The following is a 25622-nucleotide window of genomic DNA, read 5'->3' as shown; positions in this document are numbered from 1 at the left end:
ATCTTTTGTTCGATTTTTTTCTCTTTCGACCAAGTCGTTGACGAAGCCTGCGTTTAGATTGCTCGGAGAAAAATCTTTTTTATATTCTTGTGCACGCATTTCCACTTTGAGATCCGCCTATTTTCACGGCCCGGAATAGCAATAATAAACCCAAATACTGAGCATATATAACGAATGCAAACTCGTCCGAATGGTCATTGAAAACTGGCAACAAAGTGCGTTCGAGTTTGCGCCAATCCATTCGCGAACAATCAGCCACACAAAGGAGGGTTCCGGAAAGAAGAAAATTCGGCACAACTCAATCAATTGAAAGAAAGCATTTTTTTCATCCAAATCCACGAAAAAATAAAAGAGGTATACAATTTTTTCTCGTCTACGTTTCTGGTAGTCAGGTAGGTATATTATACTAAATGCAAAAAGGTACAATACATTTGATGTCTGTTGGTTTGTTTTTTCTTTGTCACTTCGTTTTTAACATTATTTCTTTTCTTTTTATCTCTCTCTCTCTCTCTCTCTCTTCCTTCACTCTTATCGTAGTAACGTTGTCCACTGAGTTGTACACACAAATGGGCCCGCGTTTCCGGGGCCCTGAAATAAAAATTGTATTCTACAATTAATAATAATATTAATAATAAAAATAATGATAATAATAATTCACAACTTAATTATCGCCATTCTCTATTTATAAATCGTTATAATTATTTGTGTCTCGCGTTTATAGTTTTCAATCGCTCGTTCATTTCTTTTTATTATTATTCATCGTTACAAACCCTCGTAGCTTAACTTTTTTTCTTCTTCATGTAATATTCGTTACCAACAGTCAGATATTGAAAAAAGGAAAAAATTAAAAAGAGATACAACAAAAAACATTCGCACTAAAAAAAAGTTCGTGGACCATTGTGTCAATATTTTCTTCCGTCCTCGAGGATTCGCGTATGCGTGTAGTACATGGGTTTTAGTGTTAATATGTAGGTTTGTTGTCACGTCACCGAAACTGGAACATTACATTTATTCGTCGATTTTCGCCTCAAACAAATGTTCCGGGTCACTGCAACGAAAATGTTGGAAAGATCGGTCCTTCGTCGGCAACTCAAGAATTCTATATCGAATTATCGTTGTTTCAATTTTACTTTGTTATGTTTCTTTTTTCAATATTTATATATATATTTTTTTCATTTTTATTTTTTCGTTTTTTTTTTCAAATTTTTTTTATCATAAATAATGAAAACAAAAATCATCACGATGTTCTGGCAGTTTGGAAACTTCGTAATCTCGTTAAAACACCGGAGAGACCGTCGCTGCCAAGCCCCTCTATCACGCGAAAACATGATTTCTATAGGCCAAACGTTTTTTTACACTTTTGTTTATATTTTTTTTCTTCGATAAAAAAAAACCACGTTGTAGGTACAACTCTGCTCTCACTTCAAACAAACTCTCGACGAACCGATTCATTTCTCTTCACAGATTTGTGTCGAGATATACAAGAAAAGAAAATCTTTCTCACGCGCTCTCGGTATTCTCTTTTTTACATCTGATTTTCGGCAGCTACGTTTTTTTTTATCACAGTTGAATATCAGCAAAAATTGCAATGAAGTTGCTCGGGTTTGCGCAAATCTGTGAAAGTCTTACGAGAAAAGAAACCGCGCAACTATATAAAATAATAAGGGTCAATTGTAACTCTGTAGGTTTTCTCGTAATTTCATCGGGTCGACGAGAGCTGAGAACTGTTAGTAAACAATCGCTTGGCCGTGCAAGTCTGGTGGCGAGATATTGTACTAATTCCGTCCAACCGTCCAAGAGCTCAAGGTTTACGCTGCCTTTCAGCGGTAGGACAAAACATGAAGATCTTCGAATAATCGTTAAGTCTTACAATATAATAATACTTGTTATTATATATAATTAATTATTATACATAATTGATAAATAATTATTATATATAATAGGTTTTCCCATTTTCAGACGGAGGCATTAGAAAAAAAAACTTTTCGTTCGCTTCGAGCGACGGAGAAAAATCTGTATAAATTGTTCGAAAGAGGGAAAGATTATTCACGATTGCCCATTGAAACACAAAACTTGTATGATCTTATTTCATATAATTTTCTTCTTTTTTTTATGTTTTGGCCTATCTTTTTCTGTAAAACGCTCGATTGGCGATAGTAACGGTTCGTTTTTCGTTTGAATTTCAAACAGTTGCGCCCCTTCGCGGTGATCATATGACCTTTGATGTACACACGACCGAATCACGATGATATTAAATAAATCGTAAGACGGAGAAAAAAATCGCCACCAGATGTCACGTTTCCTCTTCAATTATTCGAAACTCATTAATTAATTCCTGATTTTCTAACCTCAAAGTCTCGGTGGTCTTGGTGAATCGATAATAAGTATTTTTATTTCTCATTTCGTTTCTCCTTTTGACGCTTTCCCGTTATACATTTTATTTCACTTCATGGTTTTTTCTTTTTTCATTTTCTTTTTTGATAAACCTAAACAATAATTATCATTCTCATAAAAATTTCCATGACTCCACTATTAATTTCATTATAGTACGGTATAACGTCGAGATTTCGAGGATAGAAATTGGATTGTGTCTTTTTTTTCACTCCTTTCTCCAAGCCCATTGTTTTCGTTATTAATCGCATAGCTCGATTAGTCAATCTTAGCTATTCGAGAATCGAAGACGCAGATTTTTGTGTAAGCTTTGTTTTCTTCTCTTTTATAATTATTATCATGAGATTATTCATCAACGCTTCGAAGGTGAGCTGAATTTTTGATAGTTTTTACTTCGCGAAATCTTCACTTTTTCTGTTTGTTTTTCTTTTTTAGTCTTTCTCATTTCAAGAGTTGCGAGAAAAAATGAATTTATTCGTATCGGATGAAATGCGTGTAGTACATGAAAAATTCGAACGATCGTCATTTTTGTTTTACATTCCGAGTTCACATGTTTTGGCAGTATCTGGAATTACACCCCATGTGCATTAAATAAGTGATACAGCATTGGAGAAATTTTCTTTCAAAGACCGATACAAATCTCATCCAAATCGAGTAAACTCGTGTTTTTTCGCACTTTATTATGACCAAACGTTGCGAATACGGAACTGTCAATTCACGCTGAATACCTGAGAGATATATTTCGGGCGGACGAGAAATATCGCCGGATAGTTCTAGGAGGAAAAAAGGGGAGGTCAGTTTTGTGATGAAATGGCGTATGAATGACGAGTCGCTGCCGCGACTCTTGATAATTATATATGAAATTCGACCTTTCAGAATGTATGTCGTTTAACTTTATTACATAGTTACGCTCGTCTAAGGATCTCATTTATGGAAATTAATTTTAGGATTAATAGTCGCATTCGATCGTCAAAATTCCTAACTTTCTTATTTATCGCGATGATGAAAAAAAAAATAAAATAAAATAAAAAGTAAAAAATAAAAATAAAACGAAAGAAAAATCTTGCACGACCTATATAATTATCTATTATCTTACGAGGTCAAAATTTATATATAATTATACTTAGTATTGGAAATTTAATTTCCCCGGTTGGATTTATGGGTTTAGCGACGAAATGAGAATCGTGATGAAGAAATAAGAGAAGATGAAACAACGATTCGAGCTGCCGTCGAGAGAGAAATTCGCCAATCAATGACGATTGAACATTTTTTTTCTTTTTCGGAGTATACAGGTGAGCTAAAATAAACGCAGTCAGTTTGATTCTTTCGTGTTTTTCTTTCTTCATCACCATCCTCTCACACTACGTCGTGAAAAAGACCAAGAGTTTAAAAGAAGCCCCGAAAAAAAAATATCCACGGATTTCGTGTTTCCGATTGACCGAAACACGTTTCAAGGAAAATAGCAATCGCGCTCAAATCATCACTCGCGAGTACAAGCGAAAATTCGATTTAATAAAACGGTATTTTTTTTCTCCAACTTTCTATTTACTCGAATTTCTTAGTTAATGATAATTGTAAAATTTTCTTAATGTTTCTGAAGATTCATTCAATTCTTTCGGATTTTATCTCTTTGCCGGTCGGATATTCTGTGTAAAAGGGAGCAAGAATCGAACGACTGGCGAGAGGAGGGGCGCTTCGGAAAAATTCGAGCAATCTTTTTCCCCACGCGTGCGCATCCCAAAGTTTTTTAGAGTATACTAGAATTTCCAAAAATTTTATAATTTTTTTAAATTTCGTTTGCTACTATTTCTTCTCGAGAACGATTATTTCCATTTTTTTTTTTTCGATTATAAGGGAATGTCAAAATGTTGAGAAACGGTCCTTCTCGTCTGGAAATAGCTGATATTATAACGGTGGAAAAGAGCAACCAGAAAAAGCTTATGTAGCTCGAAAAAACAGCACGTACGAGAAAAAAGGATCAATATGACACAAGCATAATCGAACTCCGACATACGATACTGTTGTTTGTCTCAAATTCAAATAAGTCTCGTCGTTTCCATTTGGACAACTGTTTTTTTCGGAACAGTTATACAAAACAAAAAGACATATTCGCAAATTTGATTGGAATTGTACATTTCTCGATTAATTACTAGAAAACAAAATCGACATTTAAAAAGTGAGAATCTTCATGAGACGAAGGGTCAAAAAAGTGACGCCCGAAAAGTGCAGAACGTTGGAGGTAAAGAACCTTTTGTTTTATTATTTTATATAATGCTCCCTGGTAAGCTCTATGAATCGTGTAAAATAGAAAATTGATGAATGGCAGCAACGATTATTCCGTAGTCTCGATTATCACGTTTTAATATCATCATTTTTTTTTGTTTTTTCAATCTTCGCATTATCTTCAAATGATTAGATATGGAAAGTAAAGTATAGTCGAGTTCGATTGGCTCATCTCAGTAGACCTACGAGCAGAACATGGGGTTCGAAAGTCGTAGCATAAAACGCCCTTAACGATATTACGTCAACGATAACGTGGAGATCGATGCCTGTACTGAAATAGCGAGACACCGTTGATTTTTATTTTTCTTGAGAGTTGGATATTGTTAGTTCTCCATTGGCTCTTATTTTTCTTCTCTTTGCCTCTCGCTTGTATCCTTCGTTTTTCGGTATGAATGATGATTGTTGATGTAAATAGTGTTGGTGGTGGTGTTCTAATGGTTCGGACAACGCGGCACAGGATCGAGCCGCCGGAGCAGTTTAACGACTGCGGTTTTGATAATTTGGATTGCCTGCTTGTCGCATACCTCCACCGCCTCGACCACCTTCGCCACCGCGCGAAAAACCACCGCGTCCACCTCCTCTTGTACCGTGTTGACCGCCTCTCATTGCGCCGCCAGGACCGCTCGAATAACCCGAATAGGCTGCGAAAAATATGAGAAAAAATATATGCCTTAGGATCTAGTGATTCATATTTCACGATTTTGTTTATTTTTTTAAAGCAATTCATTCATTATGAGATTCGAATTAATATAGTTATTCGAAGTATGTGAAAGAGATGCAACCCTCGAAGAAACTAAAAGCTTTCTAGAATCAGAGCAAAATCGATAAAATACTTAACAAAAGTTTCCTCGATTACAATTTTGATACAATTTTTTTTGCAGAAAAAAAAAATTTGAATTTTTTGACATTTGATTTTATGCTCCTGGAACATAATTATTTTTCTGACAAAAATCCGAAATTGAGGTGAACTATAAAGAGCATAAAATGGTGGTGAGAAAATCATATTATTATTTGCATTTGGGTCGTAATTCCAAAACTCATTTTAACTGGTATACTAGACTAAATTTTCGTGATTCTCACCAGGACCACGCTGTTGTTGTTGCTGCTGTTGTTGCTGTCCTCCAACCGGTCGCATGTTACTATCATTGAGATTTGGTCTGCTACCACCTCCTTCCATGGGAGGACGTGGCAGCTTAAACTTTTTTTCCTCTATGTTCAACTTTTGGCCATTCTCATCAGGAAAATATATCGGACCGGCTAGCAATACCTTCTGAACAATTTGCGTATCCTCGAAAGTTATGAAACCGTAATTTGGGACTCTCATGTTTTGACCTTGTGGACCTTTGTTAGTGCCTAAAGGTTTACTGAAAATACGTAAGTCAATGACTTTGCCGTATCTACTGAAAATTCCCCGGAGCTCGTCGCTCGTTGCTTGATGCGGTAGATTGCCGAGGAACAGCTGGTGGTCATCGGTATAATTCATCGATCGGCTGTTTCGCCTGTCACCATCTACGAAAATTTTAATTGTAAATTTTAATTGTAATTCCTCGCATTAATGTATTCGAAACTTATTTCCGTTTTGAATTTCATTTTCATCTTTCTGAATACGGAGGTTATATTAAAATTCAGTAGCAGATCTATTTACACTTCCAACATTTCTCTCGAAAATTAGTTCTACAAAACTTTCCACATGCATCGTGACTTTTGCTTAGATAACAGAGAATAACGATCGCTTGTTGAGTTAAAAAGCTTGAAAAATTGTAATTCGTACCCCGCGGTGCAGGACCTCCTCGTGATGGTCGTTGTTGTTGCTGAGGTGCCTGGTTGCTCCTGACCCTGTGCATTTGTTGTTGACCCGGTGTTATATTGTTTGACGTCGAGAGCGCTGGACCACTATTTGCCGGATGAACTACCGATCGGTCGTCAGATACACGAAGATTTGTCATCGGTGGCTGTACAAAAAGGAGCCACATTTTTCAAAATATTTATAAAGAAACAATCCCATTTTTTTCAACATTTTCAAAAATTATAATCATAAACCGCATAAGTAAATTTGAAGGTCGAACTTACCGGAGAAGCGGACATTTTTGGTGGTTGTGTATTCGTCGGTGGCATAGAACTGGAGAAGGACGAACTGAATAGATTGGCAAATGTCTTTGGCTTGTTGCTGTTTGCGTTCGCGGCTGACGTTTGTTCTGATTCGGTTTCCCGTCCCGTTCCAGTAAAGTTCTCATTTTCTGTCTGGTCCTGAGACTCGTCGGTCTGATTTTGCGACTCTTCGTCAGTTTGTTGTTGTGGCTGGTCGGACGCTGCATCGAGTTCTTGTTCGGCACCGAACTGATCTTGACCAGTCTGTTCATTTATGTATTGGTGTGTTTGTGGTTGACCCTGTGAAGCTTGTTGCTGGTTTATTAATGGTGTTTCTTCGTGCACCGAGCCGTTGATAACTGGCTGCATCATAGCGTGTACCTAAAAGTTTAAAGAGGTGAATTTTTGAAAATGCATGGACAACACTAGAGAATTGTGTTGAAATAAAAATGCATTGTGGCAAGGCAAGCTACATTATTCATTTGTTCATTTGCTGCAAGGTCAGTAACCCAACGAATCTTAAAATAAAAAGACAAGAGCAGAAGTAAAAAAAGGCGACGAGTAATAAAGTTAGAGAAACTTTGAACCAATGAATTACCGGTTGTTGAGGAGCTGGCGCATAGTAGAGTGGTTGTTGTTGTTGCAATGGTTGTTGTTGATTCGGTATCAGAGGTGCGTGAGATTGTTGATCGGCGACGGAGGTCGTAGATGAGTGTTGCTGAGTTTGAGGCTGCTGTTCGTCCTCTTCGGGCTCAGAGCTTCTCTCCTCGTCCCGTTGCTCGGTGGCATCACCTAAACCGCTCTCAACACCCTCGAGTTCGTTCTCTTCCTCATCCGGAAAGCCAAGATCTTGGTAGCGAAAGATGTCATTGTGAACGTAGTATGTTTTTGGTGCTTGAGCAGCCAGTACGAATGTCTGAGTAAAACGACGCATCGGCTGTCCAGCATTGGAAAGTTCTCCGGTCACCTGAAAAAAAATTAATCGAGTTATCTGATTCGATACGACTCATTTAAATCGCCTTTGCCTTTCCTTCTCTCTATGTTTCTTCCTTTTCACCCCCCAACCCCTCTCGTGCTTTTATTCTTTATTATTAGACTAAATAATTGACGATACTTTTAAACAAGGATTTGATTTTACATCATTGCAGGAGAATACCCAATTGATGTTTTCTATGAAAAAAATTTCCTGATGAAAAATCAATTGATAATGCTAAAAAGTCAAAACTAATGGATTTGTGGTTACGACGATGCTGATGGTAATACTTATTACTGATTGATAGGAGTCTCGCAGTAAGATCAGCTTACGAGAGCTTATGATGTATAAAAGGAAAACACTATTATTATCTCAGGCCCCGTATAAGCTTTTTTTCCAGTATAAACTCTTGAACAAAGTTTGAAACAATATCTAATCTTTTATTTTTAAGCGAAAGATGTTCCTTGTATGCAATAAAAAGATTCAATTGGACACTCAATTTACCTGAACAACAACACCATCACCAAGAGTCGCTTGGGAATCCACCTGACTGATTTTGGCATGGCAATCCCGAAAGTTCAGTTGCTGAATTTTTTGATGGATCTGTTTCTGACCAACTGCTGGAACTATCTCACGATCTGGGGTGCCCAAGCCACCGTGAACAAAAGATGATTGGTTGTTGTAAAACCTTCAAACAGTTTTTGAAATTATTTTTTGGACAGATAAAGTTTGAAAGTATTTGGAGTTTCAATTATGGTTTCAGAAACAAAAAATTATCTTCGTGACGAGGAAAGACACAAAATTTCAATGGTGAAAACAGTGTATATTTCAGGTCAAGAAATAGCGACTAAGAAGAAAACTCAAAGCTTGTGAGCTGCAAAAATAAGTTCAAGATACCAAAAGAATTTGACAACGATAGGTTTGATAAGCAATTATGTGACAGAAATCTATATTCAAGCGCAAATGCATGAAATTAATCGGTAAATACAAAGAACGAAGATCCTCGTGTAACAGACTCACCTGTGAAGATGTGCTGGTGCCTGATTGAGCAGTGTATAGTACTGTCGGACGAACTCACGACCGACGCACTGAGGTGAGGGGGTTGCCTCCATGACCATTTCCCTTTGTAGCTTTTGGGCCTCTCCGTGCTTTCCGAATTGTCGAACAGTAACTTACTTTTCTTTCTTGTTGTGCAGCTTTGACAGCGACTGTTCTCCGAATATGAAAATTTTTGAATTCCTAAGGCAGGTTTCTGTGAAACACGAAATAAAATAGGAAGACCATGAAAAAGCGTCGTTATTGTTTAAATTGTGAGTCGAGCGATCATACTCAAGGTCACTGACGTAAATTTGTGCAGGGATTTTCTTTGTCTCACTTTCTCTCTAGCCTGCCACGATAGCCGATAATATCGACTTGAAAACCGGTGGAATTCGTTACAGCGAAAATACAAATGAATAGTATGGCGAATCCGTAGCCTCAAATGTTTAACCATTGAGGGACGCAAAAAGATGCGACACGACGAAATTTGTAACCTCAATTTGTCCGGGAACGTCGATGTAAATTGGACAAAAATTCATGCACGTGTGAGACTGCGATAAAAACGGACGCGAATGTCGAAAATGAAAATGCGCGGAGAAAGAGAAAAAAAGACAAACCCTTGTGCTTTTTAGAGCAACGAAACGACGTCAATTTACTGAAAAAAATTCTTACAATCGCGAACTTGTAGGAAGCTGCGACACAAAGAGAAGACACGATCGAGAGCGCGAGGAAAGGGGGGTGAGAGAGAAGAGGAGGCGGGCGGGTAAGCGTGAGATCGACACATGGCGATTTTTCGGATAAAAGAACGAGTTTTTCGTCCCTCAATGATATCTATCAAATCTATATTTTACCAAAGTTCATTCGCTCTTGATGTAAATGATACAAAAGTCATGAAAATGAGTAATAAAAAAAAATTAATTTGAAATTAAATATATTTATTCATCGTATAAATTCTTCTTCGAATTCAAGAAGGGATAAAGCGTCGTTGGCCATAAGGGAGACTGAAAAGGAGCGAGGTCGAGGCCAAACGGTGGCCGGTGATCATCGAATGCATGGCGATATTATAGTTTCCGATTGAAGCATTTAAAAAGTCATCATAAAATTCTCAAAATATGCAACAGAAAATACCATGCTTCTGTTGATCATCGAATAGAAAAATTCACAGGAAAATATATGCTGGGTTCGATTTATTAAGGAAGCCGGCAGCATAGCCTCGTGGTTTGAGTACGTTCGAGAAACTGGCATTTTTTTTCCTACCAAGACCGCGCGTCTTTAATGATAAAATGTTCTAGGCACTAAAATAAAAATCACCTGAAATATCCCGATCTTTGATGGATTGATAGGTTCAAATATATCGAGAAAAAATATTACTTACCCGTTGTTCGACGTACGTATGTGTTGGTATTCGTTTTTTTGAGATTGTTTCTTTCGCGTGGCCTTGTTCGCGGATTATTATAACACGTATTATAAATATTTACGATTGCAAGTTTGACGTTTTGTCGAGTTTTTTTGTGTATATATATATATATATCTTGATATATCACACGAGCAATCGACAGTTGATTTTTTTGCTTATGTTCACGATAATGTATGTGTATTCAATTATAAAAAAAAGTATAGAAACTAAAGAGTTCAGTGTAACACGAGTCTCGAAGCACCTTGGTGTCAGCACATGCAGCGGGGAACCTGCACTGAAACAGGGAAGCTTGCAGAGAAGCGCGAGCCGGTAGTCATCGACGCTTGTGACGACACCTGGTGAGCGAATAATCCCACCTTCAGCAACACCGCCAATTTTCCATTCGCGGAATAAGTTTGAAGCTTTTCTTTTCCAAAATTTCTGGACAGTTCAACCACTATGTTGTTCCATATTTTATCTTATCCTTTTTTGAAAATACCATTCTAATTTTAATGAAACCTCTTAAAAAGAAATGAATTTCTGTGTCCACTTCAGGTTGGCTTGTTATCAAACCAAATTCTCAGAGATGGCGCCATTAGTGTTTATTTATTGCCATTCCCATAAAATCGTTAGAACGTTCGTGAGGACTTTTCACGTTTTTGGATAGTAAAAAAGTAGATCCAAGATTGCCAAGTTGCAACTTTACTTCGAAAATAAAAAAATGACTTACCATTGCTTGGGTTTATGAAAATGTGAAATACAGAGTGATGATCTGCCTTTTTATTCTAATCGTCCATACGTTTATTATTTCGCATAGTCGTAATTTCAAACTGGATAATTCGAAGTTTGACTCATTGAACGTCGAGTACCTTCGATTCATTTACTTATTGAAGTCTCTAAAAGAAATCTTTGAGTAGAAGCTTCCAAGAAATTTCATATTTTCATTAATTTATTTTATTGAATTTGTCAAGTCAATGTACAGTTAACAAAACAAATGTCTATAGAAAATGTGTTATTTTTTTTTCCTGAACACTGAGATAAACGGACCTTTAGATGCTCCGAAAACACCTAGTTCCAGAAAAATTCATATTTTCGTTGAGGCTTCTTCTTTCAGACCAATCTGAACTTGCAACGATTGTATTTCCGGGTGCTTACCAAATATAATTCTTCAAAGTTGCGAGATGAACACCCATCATCGCTATTCCGAATGGACAAGATGTTAAGGAAGTAAGTGGATCGGTCAAAAGCATCTCCGATGAGTTATTCAATAGTAGGATAAAAAAAAAATACGCGGACGATTATTCTGCACGATAAACCTTTTCTGTATTCAGGATCATCGAGATCTATAACCTATTTCCTTAATATTGGAATAGATTAAAAAAAAAAAGATAAGAAATACTGTTAATGTTGATTGCGATCGACTCGAGCACGATTTGACTTGATCGTTTTTGCTTTTTCACAATCTCCCTCGTCTCTATATCATTAATGATTCGCATAAATGGAATACGCAAGGGACGTTTCACGCATCACACACGCGCGTGAATCATTCAACGACGGTTAGAGATTATAGTTTCAAGAAAACCAAGAAAAAAAATTCGTCACCAGGATATCGTTTGAGTCGGTTTTGGTTTTTTGTTTAATGGATTGAAACTCAAGCTCGAGAAGTATACAAGATGCTTTATGTACACAAAATGAATTTATTGTATCCTATAATTCTTAGATTGTTAAGAAAGCAATAATCTTTTTACCACATTATTTTTCTTTTTCACTTTTTTCCACACTCTCTCTCTCTCGCTCAATTCAGATGAACAGTTTACCGACTGTTTTTCTGCACCCTTGGAGCTCTCCCACTCTTTTTTTTCTTTCGTATCAGAACCTTGTTTTTTGTTTTCATCATCATGTAAAAAGTACATTGCCTGCTTACTCCGTTATAGTATAGTAGGTGATCGCCTATTTCTCGTTAAGTTTAGTTATAGACAAAATTAAAATAACCTTATCGTTAAAAAAAAATTTCATGACATGGTTATCAACGCTTATTTCCATGTCCGTTGTACGAGAATATGGAAGGGACGAATGGAGAAAAAGGATTATTTTTTTTTGTTCTTTTCGTTTTGTTTCTTCTATAGTAAGAGGAATTGTGGTATTTTTTCAAATGATAGAAAAAAACCCGCGTAAAACCGTCGTTTTCCTTTAGTTCCAGTGCGATTTTACTTTCCTCTCCTCACTCGTACAAAATTCAATGAAACGACCGACTCGTTGCAAATTGAATTCTCCAACTTGTGTTTTGTTTGTTTTTTTTTTTCATTTATTTATAATTTCATTTTTTGAAAATTCATTTCTTACTTTTGTCTTATTATCCGAGCGACTGTTCGATCGTCGAGGACTAATGATAAATACGATAAGTGTAAATACAAACCAATGGACGACATGAAATATTCGCTTTTTGTACGAGAGAGGGCATATTTTTGTTTTATTTTTCCTTCACGAATACGAAAAGAAAAATGAAACGCAGTCTAGCGTAACCGCGAACAGTTTTGCCCCTTTTCTGTTGTCTGATAATTTTAACATACATACATATGCATATGTAGGACAAACACGTACATAACGTACGAATTTTTCATTTCCGGGTGTGTGTTTATGAGTGGGTGTGTGTATGTTCGTTTATGTACATATATAAACGTTTTGCCTTTACGAGCGTGCGGGACTTTTCCTTTCTTTTTTTGTTCCTCTAAATAATTTAAAAAAAGAAAATACTACTGCTTTTTTCGCTGCTCTTGATGACTGAAATTGTTTTGCGGCAGTTCTCTGCGTGGTTGTAAATAATGGCGGGATTTCATGGAATGATGATTTGACGAGTTATGAGATTTGTTGTGGGACTGGGGACCTGAAAAACCATAAAACATAAGAGATTAATAAAAAAAAAAAAAAAATAAATAAAAATAAAAAAAAAATTGATAAACAAAACGAGGCATAATAAAAGACAAATAAAGTAAACAGATTATAAAATAAACCTGAGATATCGAATATTCGATGAGTTTACACTAAAAAACTTTCGTGATTGCAACGAATGTATTAAGAAGCAGTACGACGAATGATCGACTGAATGATGAATATGATATGAAGTTCGTGCAAATAAAAAAGGTTAAAATAAATAGAAGGAAGCACAAACACAAAGGGAGGGGAATACGTGAAGTGAGAATAGAATGATAAAAATAGAGATCAACAAGAATATACTGTGACAGAGTGCCTTGGGAGATTTTTTTTTCTGCAAGCAAGTTTACGTGTGTACGAAAATCCAGGCGAGGTGAAATTGTAGAACGCGAACCGACGAAAATAAAGAAAACGAAGAAAAAATGTAATCTGGATAGGATTAAAGAAGGGACACTCACCAGCGGTTACAATGCGAATTGCATTGCAGTCGCGATTAAAGGATTTCCATTAATAGGGTTGGTGCCTTTGGTTCTGGCGACCACCACCCCTCTGCTTGCCGCCGTAGCCTGAGCCTCCTGAAACACACCCATGTCGCACTATTAGTCCAAAGAACTATCCGAACGTATTTACAGGACTCCCTTAACTCTTTTTCGTACGATTATTATTGATTCATTGTCTTTCTTTTATCAACACCAGAGAATCGAAATTATTTATTCATTATTTTTTTAAATCTCTTCTATTCTTTACGTAAACAGTCGACACCGAAAGCAATATGCTCGGCATATAAAATCTACCACACGCATACTTGTAACAATTATAAGACAACAAAAATCATTAATTAAAAACAATACTATTTTTAAATTAATTAAAGTACAAAGGTACGAGAGAAGACTATAGAAATTCTACATAGAGGCTACAGGCTAAGGTAGTAAGCTGTAGGCTGCGTCCCAATTCGTGACCCACCTGCCCTCCCCCCTCCCTTTTTACCACCCCCCGCACCTTCCCTCTCCATCGTCATCGAGCCGAACATTCTCGAAACATTTCTGGATTGCTCGCCGTTCGAATTTATCGAGCGGCTCAAAATGAATTACCTTTTTTTTCTTTTTTCGAACGTTTTATCGCGATTTTCGGGTACCACACCCAACGTTTGTCCGGAGCTTTTAACGACCGTTATAAAATCAATACACCTTCATATCGTCAATGACATCAACAAAAAATGACGATAAATTAGAGTTTCAGGTTTTTTTACATTCGCAAAAAATAATGCACTGAGGAAAGTAATTTTTTTTTTTTCCAACGCCATCGAGACTCCTTCAGTCCAATTCATTTTCAAATTTATTACTCACTTTCATCAGGAATATAAAAGAAATGAAGGTAATTCTTGATGATAGCACAACTCAGAGGGCTTCGATGTCAAGAGAAGGTTTTTTTTTTGAAGCGCCGAATTTCGAGAAATTCAAAGGATGTGGATGAGTCCAATAAAAACAGTGGTTCCGCGTACTACGAAGACAGTTCATCGAGGGTGTCGTACGTTCATAAGACACGTTTTTTTTTTTCTATTAATGTAGAAATAAAACTCGAAACCACCGGTTTTACGAAACGTGCGAATCTAGCAGCGGAAGGAATTTGTGTATGACTACGTAGAGGCATGCCGGACATCGAATTACCAAAAATGAATCGGGGCGTACGAGTGAGCACGCGGTAAAAAATATTTCTTTCTTCAACCGATATGTGCCCTGATAAATTTTGCTTTCTTTGCAGAATCTGAGAATTTTGCATGACATTACGATCTGTGTATGCACGTGTGAATATACACGTCAACGCATATCGTCGTATAGGCAACCTGGATTATTTCGCAAACGTATCCGAAATAGAGAGAGAAAAAAGACCATAAAAAAAAATCAGGAAATTTGATAGATTCGGAGCAGGCATATCGAACTAAGTAGGGAAAGCTCCTTTTTTTCCCTTTGGCCTAAGCCTCTCGCACGCAGTCGTAAATGGCACCATTTTCATGAGGTAATTGAACAGTTGAATAAATAAATACGTGGTGGGTTTGTGAATGAGGATAATTGCGAGACGAGAAGATTCGGAAAAAGATTAAAAAAAGAAGTTGACTAAAGTGAAGTGTTGAAATATTTTTATGATCGAACTAAAATCCAAAGTAAAAACAAACCAAACAAGAAAATACAAAATAAAAAGTATCTAATGAAAGGAGATAGCAGTGTGTTAAGTGAGATGTTAGGAGTATCTTTTTTGTTTCTTTTTTTTTATTTAGGAGAAAAGGGGCAAAACAAAAAAGAAACGATAGAGAAGGAACGCTAATGCGTACCTTTACCGCGTGCACCACCGCGCCCACCATTGTAGCCACCATCGTAACTACCACCGCCATAGCCGTAGCCGTCTGCGTATCATGGAACACACGATACAAGTCAATGGCATCATTATCGACGATTTTAATTCTTCGCTCGTTATTCCATTTTTATTTTTTTATTTTTCTTTTTCAAGCCACGTGTTTTTTTTTTCAAGAGTAATGAAATTAGGGCTTAAGTAGAATATGGAATGCAAAAGGTCGAGAATCTCGTCGTCATGGGGACTAGGAGTTTTGGTCTCTCAACTTTTCACCACTTATTGAATATTGTAGGTTTTTTTTGTTCATCTTTCAAGGCAGAAATACCGAACGAAATGCAGACAGAGCGTGTGTCAAGTTCACGAGGCAAACGATCTTCTTTTCCAACGCTTTCTTCATTCATATCAACCATCATGACTTTCATGGTTTTTTTTTGGACAAACTGCTATTCGATTTTTCGTACAAAATAATAATAAATATTATTCGTGTACGTTGGAAACACGTCCCAGAAAACAAACTGTTGAAGAATTTTATTTTCTTCAATGAGACGAAGATACTGAAATAACTGAGGATTCGAAAAATCGTGAATCGTTTTTCCCTCAATTTCTTCGAAATTTTGCGGTCGTACGTGCCCTTGCCATGAAACTGGAGTTTTACATCCCAAAAAAAGCACCTCATAAAAAAACGTTTTTTTGTTGAGTAATATTCGGAGTAGGAACGACTCTGTGGTCATTCCAGGTTAATCCAAATTTTGATATATTCATCGAAACACTTGTACACTAAGAAGAAAATCATGCACTTGTGGTTTCATGAGACACGGACAAAAATAATTCAACATTCATATCAACTACGAAGGGCGCTCCTTTGTAACTTTGTTGTTCCGAGAATATAAAATAGGATTTGAAGAATAAATAAACCAACAAAAGGTTCGTTAAAGAACAAAACAATTTGGAAAGTTCAAATTCATAGACGTTGAATTAAAAAATTTCAAGTTGTCAATCCGATGGTCGACCAGAAACTGCACACCTTTTTCCAATGATTCCATCGAGTAATTCTTCGAATTATTACAGTGACCACTAAAGTCCATTTTTTAAAATAAACGTATTTAAATTCACAGACTCCCTAAGCAGCAAAAGAGCCGAAAAAAATTCATCGCTTCGTAGCACGAAAAACACAACTTTTTTCCAATAAACCCATGCAAAAAAACGGGAGAAAATCGTGACTGGATGTTCAAAAAGCAGGATAAAGGGTACAATACACCATTTCCATACGCCTTCATTGTGCTGTACATTTTTTCTTTAATTTTTGCTGCACAATCGGTTTTTTTTTGTGATAGTTATATAATTATGTTACAGTGACTGAGTGTTTTTGAAGCCAGTGAATCGTAGAATTTATTTCTACCAATAAAATAAAATTTGCAAAACAATTGAAAAAAAAAGTCCATTAAACGAAGTAGACATATACTCAAAATAAAATAGTTACAAAAAAAAGTTCTACTGATTCACCGACATCAATCAGTGAACGTATGAAATATTATTATTGTCTCAAAGACTTGATTTTCTCCTTCCTCAATTTTACTCATCAATCTGCAGCATGCTTCACCAAAAATTTGGTAGAAATCTCACGAAAACTCGACAATGATTTTCATTTTTATCGAATAATGATTTTTTGAATTGTTCCATCTGCCTTCACACTTTCACTGTTACATATTATATTTCCCCATATTATGTTCCTCCTTTTAATATAACTTCTATAATGATCTATTCTCGTTTGCGTTCATACATATATATTTATATTCATTTATATATATATAGGTATTTTTTTTTTTTATGAATTCATTATGTTTCAAAGCATGAAAGAAAATAGATTAGTAAATGAAGTTAGGTCGGTTTAGTTGGTAACGTTAAGATGAAAATAAAAAACCTCAACACCGTGGAAGTTTTTGAACTTATCACTCGGATTATGATTTTCTTTGGATACACCAATGTTTTTAATTTCATTTACGTGCGAAAAGTATATTCTTTGTTTTACTGCTCATTTGCTTATGAGTGAATTAAACATAATCCAGAAGATCAGTTCTTGGATGTGTCAACTATTTTTGACACGGCCATAGCCTTTCATTAAATGAAGCCCAAATACCAGCAAGAAACGAATAACGACGAATCGGTTGTTCTTTCGCGATTCAATGTTAAAGTATAAATGTAAAAAAATTTAATTGAATTTTTCGCGAATGAAGTAAATTCGATGCTGGAACGTCTGCAAACCAGCGCAAACGTTGCACGCTCATTTGTTTCCATTTACTTTAAATATAGATAATATTAATATCACACACGTTGTTTATAAACCGTTTCGGACGGTACGTGAAATCAGTTATCTTTCTCGTTCATTACTTTTTTTCCCTTCATTGTTATTTTTGTTGATTTTGATAAAAGTCAAAGTTCAGACACGTGCGTGTATCGTACCCGACCAGAGTACTAAAAACGCTTGAAACTAATAGTTTTATAAAAACTGTGCAAAATCGTAGCTGCGAGAGATTTTTTTCGAATTGACAAGAGCCTGTTTCGTCGGCGTTCAACTTGTTGCGATATTTCAAGTAATGAAAGACGGAAAAAAATGTATCTAACAACCCGGATTTTTCATCATTTTTTCGCCGCTCACAGCAGTATTCCCGGTTATATTTCATCAGTCAAACGCGATTAATAAAAATGAACTTTTGAGAATTAAAGACAGAATCCGAAGAAAGATACTAGTCCCTATTATTTGAATATTTGTCTACGGGCGACTTAATAATATTCAATAAAATTACCGTATCCGGTGTAGTCGCCGTAGCCACCATAGCCTCCGTACCCACCGCCATAGTAATCGTATCCGCCGCCATAACCACCACCGTAGCCATCATAGCCGCCGCCGTAGCCACCTTGACCATAACCACCGCCGTATCCACCCTGTCCCCAGCCACCTTGACCGCCGAATCCTCGTCCACGGCCTCCTCGTCCTCCTCGACCACCTCGCGCTCCAGCTCCACCGCGCATGCCTCCCATACCGTCGGGTTTAGGAGTTGCTTTTTTCACGTCGACCTATAGCACGAAAATAATACGAACGAAATTCATTAATTTCACATATCAGGATTGTCATTCAATGGCAATGTTATTTCTTATTGATTCGATTTCGTAAATTTTTTTAATCTTGCGTTTCCGTGTGTAGGCAAACTCACCTCTTTTCCATTTATCGTCTGTTTTGGTGTCTTGAGCAATTCATTGACGACCTGCTCGGACTCGAACGTGATAAAGCAGAAGCCTTTCCTTTGATTCTTCGTTTTGTCGAATGGCATTTCCATGTCAACGATCTATACCCGTGGAGCGTATTGATTTTATTATAAAATGGTTCATTTCTTTTTCGTGAATGCTTTCGTTAGAGATTTGTCAACTCACGGAGCCGAATTGAGAGAAGAAGGTTTTGATGTCATCGTCAGAAAGTTCTGTCGACAATCCACCAACGAAGATTTTACCGTGACGGGCCTTCGCCTTTTTGGGATCGACTTTTTTGTTGTTTATCGTGTGGTCGGGTGCTGCTATGATCTGCGAAAAAAAAAATACATTTTTATGTCATTATGTAAATTCAATTTCGATTTAATTTTTTCTATAATTATTATTAAACCGATCAGAATATTGGTATAGTGTCGTCACTTCCATTCAGTAGCAGAACTGGTAAATTGTATCATCATTCGCGGCAAATTACTCAAACAGTTGTGGTAATAAAGAATTTTTCTTCGAACTGAGCAATTACCTTATCTAATGATTCGGACTTGGCAAATACGATGAAAGCGAAACCTCGCGATCGTCCTGTGTTTGGGTCTGTCTTGACATTGATGCTTTCGATGTCACCGTAAGTGCCAAAGTGATCTCTTAATTCCTCTGCAAACAAATTAACGAACAACTTTATTAATAAAAGTTCAATCGTTTTTCAATTTGAGATAAATTTTTGAAAATTAAGTTCAGTTATATATTCGAGTTCGTCTCATGCAACAGTGCCATTCTGCTGTCCGAAGGTGTCCTAAGAAATATTCATCATTTGATCCTCCAAAGTTAAAATTTATTTATTTTTTCTCTTTCGACAACTCGATTTAAAATGATATTTGAATGAATGATTACTCACTGTCTGTGGTTTCCCAGCTGAGACCTCCAACAAACAATTTCCTGCAATTGACAGAAACAGAATGAATTAGAGAACCACAAAACAAATGTATCGAGGCTATCGTTAATCTCGCGGTTTTTCTCTTTCTCTCTCTCTCTCTCTCTTTCTGTGGCTAAAATTGATGAAACCAACTTTTGGAAAATTTAGTTTTACAATGCTTTGTTTTCTAAAAATGAACAACAAAATGGGTGATTGTGAGTTTTCGAGCGCAAGATGTCGGCAATAGTTAGTCAAATCTCAGCAACCATTCAATAGCATGATCTGCAATAATAAAAAAAAAATAAACAAAAAAGAAAAAAAAAACGAGAGAGTATCCGATGAACGGCTTTTGTTTTAACAATAAATTATAAAATTTACAGGTAACGAGAGCACAGTCTAATATCATTATTACCATCATTATCATTATTTTTCTAACACCTCTGGTGGTACGTAAATTTGCAGTAGAGAAATTCGTTCAGTGTTCTCGTGCAATTAAATTTTAGTAAGATTTGTTTCTCTCACGAATTTGTATTCCTAATTTAGTTGATTCAAACAAGCACGTTTTGTTACTTGTTCGTCATGACATACAGTACGAGTTCACAGCGGTGCGGGAGGGCAGGGGCATTTTTGGAGAATTGTGGGAACGATGCAGAACGAAAGATATAAATGTCAAACAAATCGGAAAAAAATGTATATATATGCGAAAGAGAAAAAAAGATAAAAAAAAATAAAAATAAAAATTATAATAAGAAAGTTAAAGTAATAAAAATATTTGAATGTACCTATCGTTCAGAGACTCCTGGTTAGCCCCGGCCGACCTGCAAAGCAATCGAACGGTTTTATTTTACTAAATGTATTTTGTTATTTTTTTCTGTTATTTTGTCCAATTTAAGTTCTCTTTCAATATTAACTTATTGCTCTTTTTTTCTCGCCAAGAACATTTTTAGAAATAAGGAACAACGCTGCCAAAAAATATGTTTCTATGAATAATTTGACACACGATAGTGAAACGAAAACGACAAGCAATTCTGTACATATATATATATTCATTTCTCTGTTTGTGAATAAACTAATACTAGAACACCCCTGAAAATATCTAGAATTGCTGTTGAGAAAATGAGAGAAAAAAATCGAAAAAAAATTAAACCAAAACATAAAAGGAAAAAGACAATTTAGCCAACAAGATTGTACACATGAATTCGACAAGAGTGTACCTTTTGAAGTACGATTAAAGGGGCGCTTGATATATCTCGAAGGCATCACACATACGGAAAAAATATTTTTCTTGTTTCAGGTAACTATTTTATCACATTGTTTCTAAATATTACAAACACAACCAATCACGTCGATATGTATATTTGTGTATTCCAAGATTAAAAAAGGTAATCCTGTCAACTAATCATATATTCTGCAAATGGAATTTAGAAGAACTGACATGAATAGTATTTAAATTTAGTTGTAATAAATAGTGGAAGTAGTATCATACCGTTCCTAGAACAGTCAGCTGATCCTGGCAAAGAATAAGATAACGTGAAGGAAAAATTAATAGAAAAAGGGGGAGATTTTTTTTAGAAGAAAAATTAAAAAAAAAATAAATAAATAAATAAATAAATAAAAATAAAGCGAATCAGTGACGACGAGTCTCAAGGTGAAAAAAGACCAAAGAGAGGCACGGTAAACCACTGTGTGTGAGGCTGTGCTCAATGAATACAAAGAGTAAATTAATTTGGCGGTATGCCGATAAAACAAAAATGAGAAAACTCAAATGAAGAATAATAATTGTGAAAACAAAAGTAACATACGCAAAATACAGTGAATCGACATACATTGAATAAGAAAAAAAAAAAAAAAAAATTAAATAACTTTGCATTTCTTTGTGACAAACGTACGAGAACCCGCGAAAGTTTACAACTCCAGTTGACATACATACAGCTCTGCGCCTAAAGAAAACAAGATTTAACTATGTACCAAAGTTGAAATCTGACTGATGATTGCTCCCAATGAATTGACAATAGGTAGGTCGATCGACTGCAACTTCTATATCGAGAAATCTAAAGAAAATTTGTAGTTTTCGTTTTTGTTCTTTCTTTTCGTTTTTCTTTTTTTTTCATTCTTTTTCTTTGACACATTACACAAAAAGTTTGAGGACGTTGGACGCATAACAATAATACTAATAATACTGTTGCAACATCTTAAATAGTTCTCAATCATCCGCATGTACAAGAACAGTAAATATAATACGTATGCATTATTTCGTACATGTTTTACATGAATTCGGTATATATCATTTCTCACTGTCTCTTTTCTCTTTTTTTGTTTCTCTATATATTTATAGTCATCGACAATCTGATCTTTATCGTTTCGTTATTAGACTTTTATTTCATTGCTTATCCGAGAGTCTCGAGGGTGCTTTTTTTTCCTTTGGTTTTCCGTACTCAAAGTTTTATATGAGAGCTGCGTTGCATTTGGGCTTTTTTTTGGTTGTTCTCATATTTCATTGATTGGAATTTCGGTATTTGCTTTTTCGTACTTTTAACATCGGTTTGTCAGATGGGTTTAATTTTTATCCGTAGCGAGATATATATATTTTATATGTATATATATATATATATATATTTCGGTCTTAGTTTCTGTTTGTTTTTTGTTCATATATATCGTCTAGGGCTGGTGATAAATACCGTGGGCACCAGTCACTCGCCGGTACTCAGTTGGTTGGTCGGGTCACGGTTAGCCGGTTGCGAGCCGCCCGCCATAATCGCACTCGGGTCGCGCGTATGCCACCTGCAGACCAAAGCCACATAAACTGGGTTAATGGCGTTCCGACCTGTCGGGTAGGAGTTCACATTGGCCCTAGTGACTCTGTGCTCTGGTCACGCGACGACAAAACTTGCATCGACATCAGGTTCATGGACATTTTGTTTTTAGTTTCTGCTTGATTTTTTTCAGACTCTAATGCGTGACCCAGCAGACAAGTGTGTACGTGTTACTTTTTTTTGCTTAAATCTGCGAGACTGATCTGATCGCAATTTGACTCGATTTGTTCCAGTGCTTGTGTGTCGTGACGGACTCTGAGAACTTGGACGCTGACTTCTCGGCTCTAAACAATTCAGAAATATGTAGCAAAATTCATTTATTTTAGTTTTTTTTTTATTTTTTTTCATGTTGCTTTTCGTAAGAGGCATCTGCTTTCTGAGTATTTGGATTTTTTCAAAGATTTTTTTTTATTATTTTTTTTTTTTATTTTCAGTCAATAAACTCCTCCAGGCGAAAAGAGCACACACACCGAATCGTTTACCGCAAAACCGAATTGACCAACCAAACGCACTATGAACCAGGCCTGGCAATCAACGTTTGTTAACAGTAGTAGAATCTCAGAGGCTGGCCAATTAATGCAATCTCGAGAAAAAACACGCTTTTTTGTTCTCTACTTTCTTCTCTCTTTGAGCTACAAATTCATTCTTTTTCTTTTTCTGTTACAAACGCTCTAAAAAAAAAAGTAAGTTTATTACAATTATCACTCAGTATGCACAACAATTGTTACAAATGAAAAAAATAAGGAAAAAATTACAATTCAATATATAAATACAATTTCCTCCAACGATGCAACAATGAGTTGCTTAGTTCTTTGTCTCTACATACACAATTAAATCAACTAGGTTGGGGAATTGGAAAATCAGGAATTTACACAGTAGACGAAACAATATTTGTCTCTCCATTGCCCTCTCTCTTTATCTCTCATTGCACGTCAACAATAAATGAATTATTTTCATTAATTTATCTCAAATAGAAACTTATGAAAAAAAATATTAACTTTGACAACATTTAAAATCTAACAAGTTATAACGTTTAACAAGTTAACGGCTTAAAATTTAAATTCGTTAGAATTATTCATGCAAATAATTTTAACTTTGCTTTGTGATAGTGTGCTCGTACACACTTTATCATTGTACACATCCTTAAAATATATTATATTTATGAAACCAGTAGAGCACGCCGACCATTGACACCCGGTGAATTTAAGTGTATTCTCATGACGAACGATGATTTCCTAATGTCTTCGGGTTTGGCATCGCTATGGGCGAGCGGGAGCAAACCTCCAAATACCAATATCTTGATGAGTTTACACTTTAAAATGTACTTCAGGTTGAATTTTCAAATTATTCGCAAAATTTGAAGGTAGCAACCACTTTCCCGGCAAAGACACTCTGTAGCACTATTATTCTTGTTCTCTTTACAATCTACGGAGAAAAGTAATGCTTACCCATATAGGCGCGAAACATCCCGATACGATTAAGGGATTGCTTTTGATTTTGTTAACTATTACTATGCGAAAAAAGTCCAAGGCTCTGTCTTGCGGACGAAACGAGATAAGTGCCCAAAAAATCACTTCAAGAGCTAAGACAAAAGTTCTGCTATAGACGGAGTAAAAAGTAAATATTGGTTTATATATGCGTGTATATAAATATATATATAAATTTATAAGATATTTACAAAAGTCAAATATTTCAAGTTTTACTGCGGGCATCGTGTTATTGAATCAGCTGGTTATTCATCCTGCTCGAGATACCTATTGTAACGCTGAAAAGGTTTCAAAAGTGAAAGAAAAAAAAAGAAAAAAAATAGGGGAAGGAGGAAAGAGCAACGTCACACGCTTTGTGCAGCGATAAAAATAAAGTTAATTTGACTTACGAACTATAAATTTCGTTGTAATTATTTTCTTTAGTTTTTCTCCTTGACTAGATCAATCCCGAATACGAAAGGAACATCGATAGTGACGAGATTACACGAATCATCGATTTTTCCATTTATTTCGGAAAAAAAAAATTGAAATTGTCAATTGAATAATTATTTAATGCATGATTTCTCCATTGAATCGCAAAATTTCGGATAGATTAGAGCGAAAAGGCTTTTGCGCATTTCGCTTTATCTCGGCGTCGTTTTCGATAGGCGCGTCTGCTCTGGGGCAGCGGCCGGCGTCTCCACTTGTTTTATACTCTTACAGTAAAATATCAAGTAGCCTAAATCGACATATTTAAAGCTTTCTCAAAAAAAATATACATTTACGGCGCAACGTGATAAAATTTCGGATCCAAAAACATTATTAAGTAGCACGTAATTAGTAAAATGTAAACGATGCAAACAGATTACTTGAAAACGTTCAATCTATCGTCACGAGTTGGCGAAGAGACAAGAGCGCGTCAGCGCCATTTTGTTCGCGCGGCGCTTTATTATCACCGCGCATCATTTTCGATTTACAAGCGAAACTGATGTATTCATTTAGAGTATCAATAGTAAACTTGATAAGAACGAGAAAAAAATCGAAGTAAATTTAAACATTTCACTTGATGAACATTGAGCATGAACGAAAATTATAAACTTTTGTAAATTGCGCGGAAAAAAATTCCCGGTAACTTAACACGACGAATTGTGATATTCGCGAGAAAAGCTTGAAAAATAATCATTTACCTGTCTTCTTGAGATTCCTGTCCATTTTCCGTGGCGTCACCACCGCCGTTCTCAGTTTCACCGTTTTGCTCGAAAGTCTGGTCACCAACATCCTCGCTGAAGTCCTTGTTCTCCTGATCGGCCATGTTACTGTCTAGCGTCAGTTTTTTTTTACTCAAAAAGTTCCTTCGTAATTTGTTTAATCAACTGTTTTTTTATGGAACGTTGTGCCAATACGGAAAACACAACGTTTTTTTAAAACACGGACTAGAAAGACTGCGCGCTATTTAAATACGGTTGTACAAGAACACTTCGCAGAGAAGCTCGTGCTAACAAAATAATTACACACGTCCGCACCGTACGGCTGCCGAAAGGAGAAGGGAGAGCGGCTTCACGCAGTCGTCTCGTTTCCCGATTCTGCGCCGGGTGCATCATGGGTATCCTCTTCAACGTCCTCTCCCCTGGCGGCCGACGAGCGATCCGCTAGCGTCTCAACCAATGAACGCATAGCTTTACAGAGACGTGATGAGTGATCTGAAGGCCCTGCAGTCTGTTAC

At 36.2% G+C, this 25622-nt stretch overlaps 2 protein-coding genes, 1 long non-coding RNA gene and 1 other non-coding gene across 9 annotated transcripts; all 4 read right to left on the bottom strand.

The window, feature by feature from the left end:
* Positions 1-302: 302 nt before the first annotated feature.
* Positions 303-10472, bottom strand: rin (ras GTPase-activating protein-binding protein 2). 3 transcript variants are annotated; one of them, XM_043425077.1, is made up of 8 exons: positions 10149-10472; positions 8756-8987; positions 8240-8423; positions 7361-7729; positions 6745-7143; positions 6446-6626; positions 5755-6183; positions 303-5315 (listed from the first exon to the last, which is right to left on the bottom strand). In XM_043425077.1, the coding sequence occupies exons 2-8, from the start codon at positions 8851-8853 to the stop codon at positions 5152-5154; spliced, it is 1824 nt and encodes a 607-aa protein (XP_043281012.1). In that variant the 5' UTR covers positions 8854-8987; positions 10149-10472; the 3' UTR covers positions 303-5151. The 3 variants fall into 3 exon arrangements, with proteins under 3 accessions (XP_043281012.1, XP_043281031.1, XP_043281021.1); XM_043425096.1 differs by lacking the exon at positions 10149-10472 and adding an exon at positions 9446-9564; XM_043425086.1 differs by lacking the exon at positions 10149-10472 and adding an exon at positions 9391-9478.
* Positions 10473-11100: 628 nt separating this feature from the next.
* On the bottom strand, positions 11101-25471 carry sqd (RNA-binding protein squid). 4 transcript variants are annotated; one of them, XM_043425106.1, is made up of 10 exons: positions 25087-25469; positions 20403-20438; positions 19603-19643; positions 19234-19361; positions 18879-19025; positions 18662-18793; positions 18254-18524; positions 15430-15501; positions 13559-13675; positions 12916-13053 (listed from the first exon to the last, which is right to left on the bottom strand). In XM_043425106.1, exons 1-9 carry the CDS (start codon positions 25209-25211, stop codon positions 13608-13610), a joined length of 1020 nt encoding a protein of 339 aa, XP_043281041.1. In that variant the 5' UTR covers positions 25212-25469; the 3' UTR covers positions 12916-13053; positions 13559-13607. The 4 variants fall into 4 exon arrangements, with proteins under 4 accessions (XP_043281051.1, XP_043281041.1, XP_043281061.1 ...); XM_043425126.1 differs by lacking the exon at positions 20403-20438 and having other exon boundaries at positions 25087-25471; XM_043425138.1 differs by lacking the exon at positions 15430-15501 and having other exon boundaries at positions 25087-25461.
* LOC122405651 (small nucleolar RNA snR61/Z1/Z11) lies at positions 19105-19176 on the bottom strand. Its single transcript, XR_006259799.1, has one exon. It is a non-coding gene; the product is annotated as a small nucleolar RNA snR61/Z1/Z11 (small nucleolar RNA).
* Positions 22715-25080, bottom strand: LOC122414194 (uncharacterized). Its single transcript, XR_006261717.1, has 2 exons — positions 23882-25080; positions 22715-23714 (listed from the first exon to the last, which is right to left on the bottom strand). It is a non-coding gene; the product is annotated as an uncharacterized lncRNA (long non-coding RNA).
* Positions 25472-25622: the final 151 nt, after the last annotated feature.

Source organism: Venturia canescens, chromosome 1 (genome assembly GCF_019457755.1).
Source record: "Venturia canescens isolate UGA chromosome 1, ASM1945775v1, whole genome shotgun sequence".
NCBI classification, from domain to species: domain Eukaryota; kingdom Metazoa; phylum Arthropoda; class Insecta; order Hymenoptera; family Ichneumonidae; genus Venturia; species Venturia canescens.
This window is presented reverse-complemented; position numbering and strand designations above follow the sequence as displayed.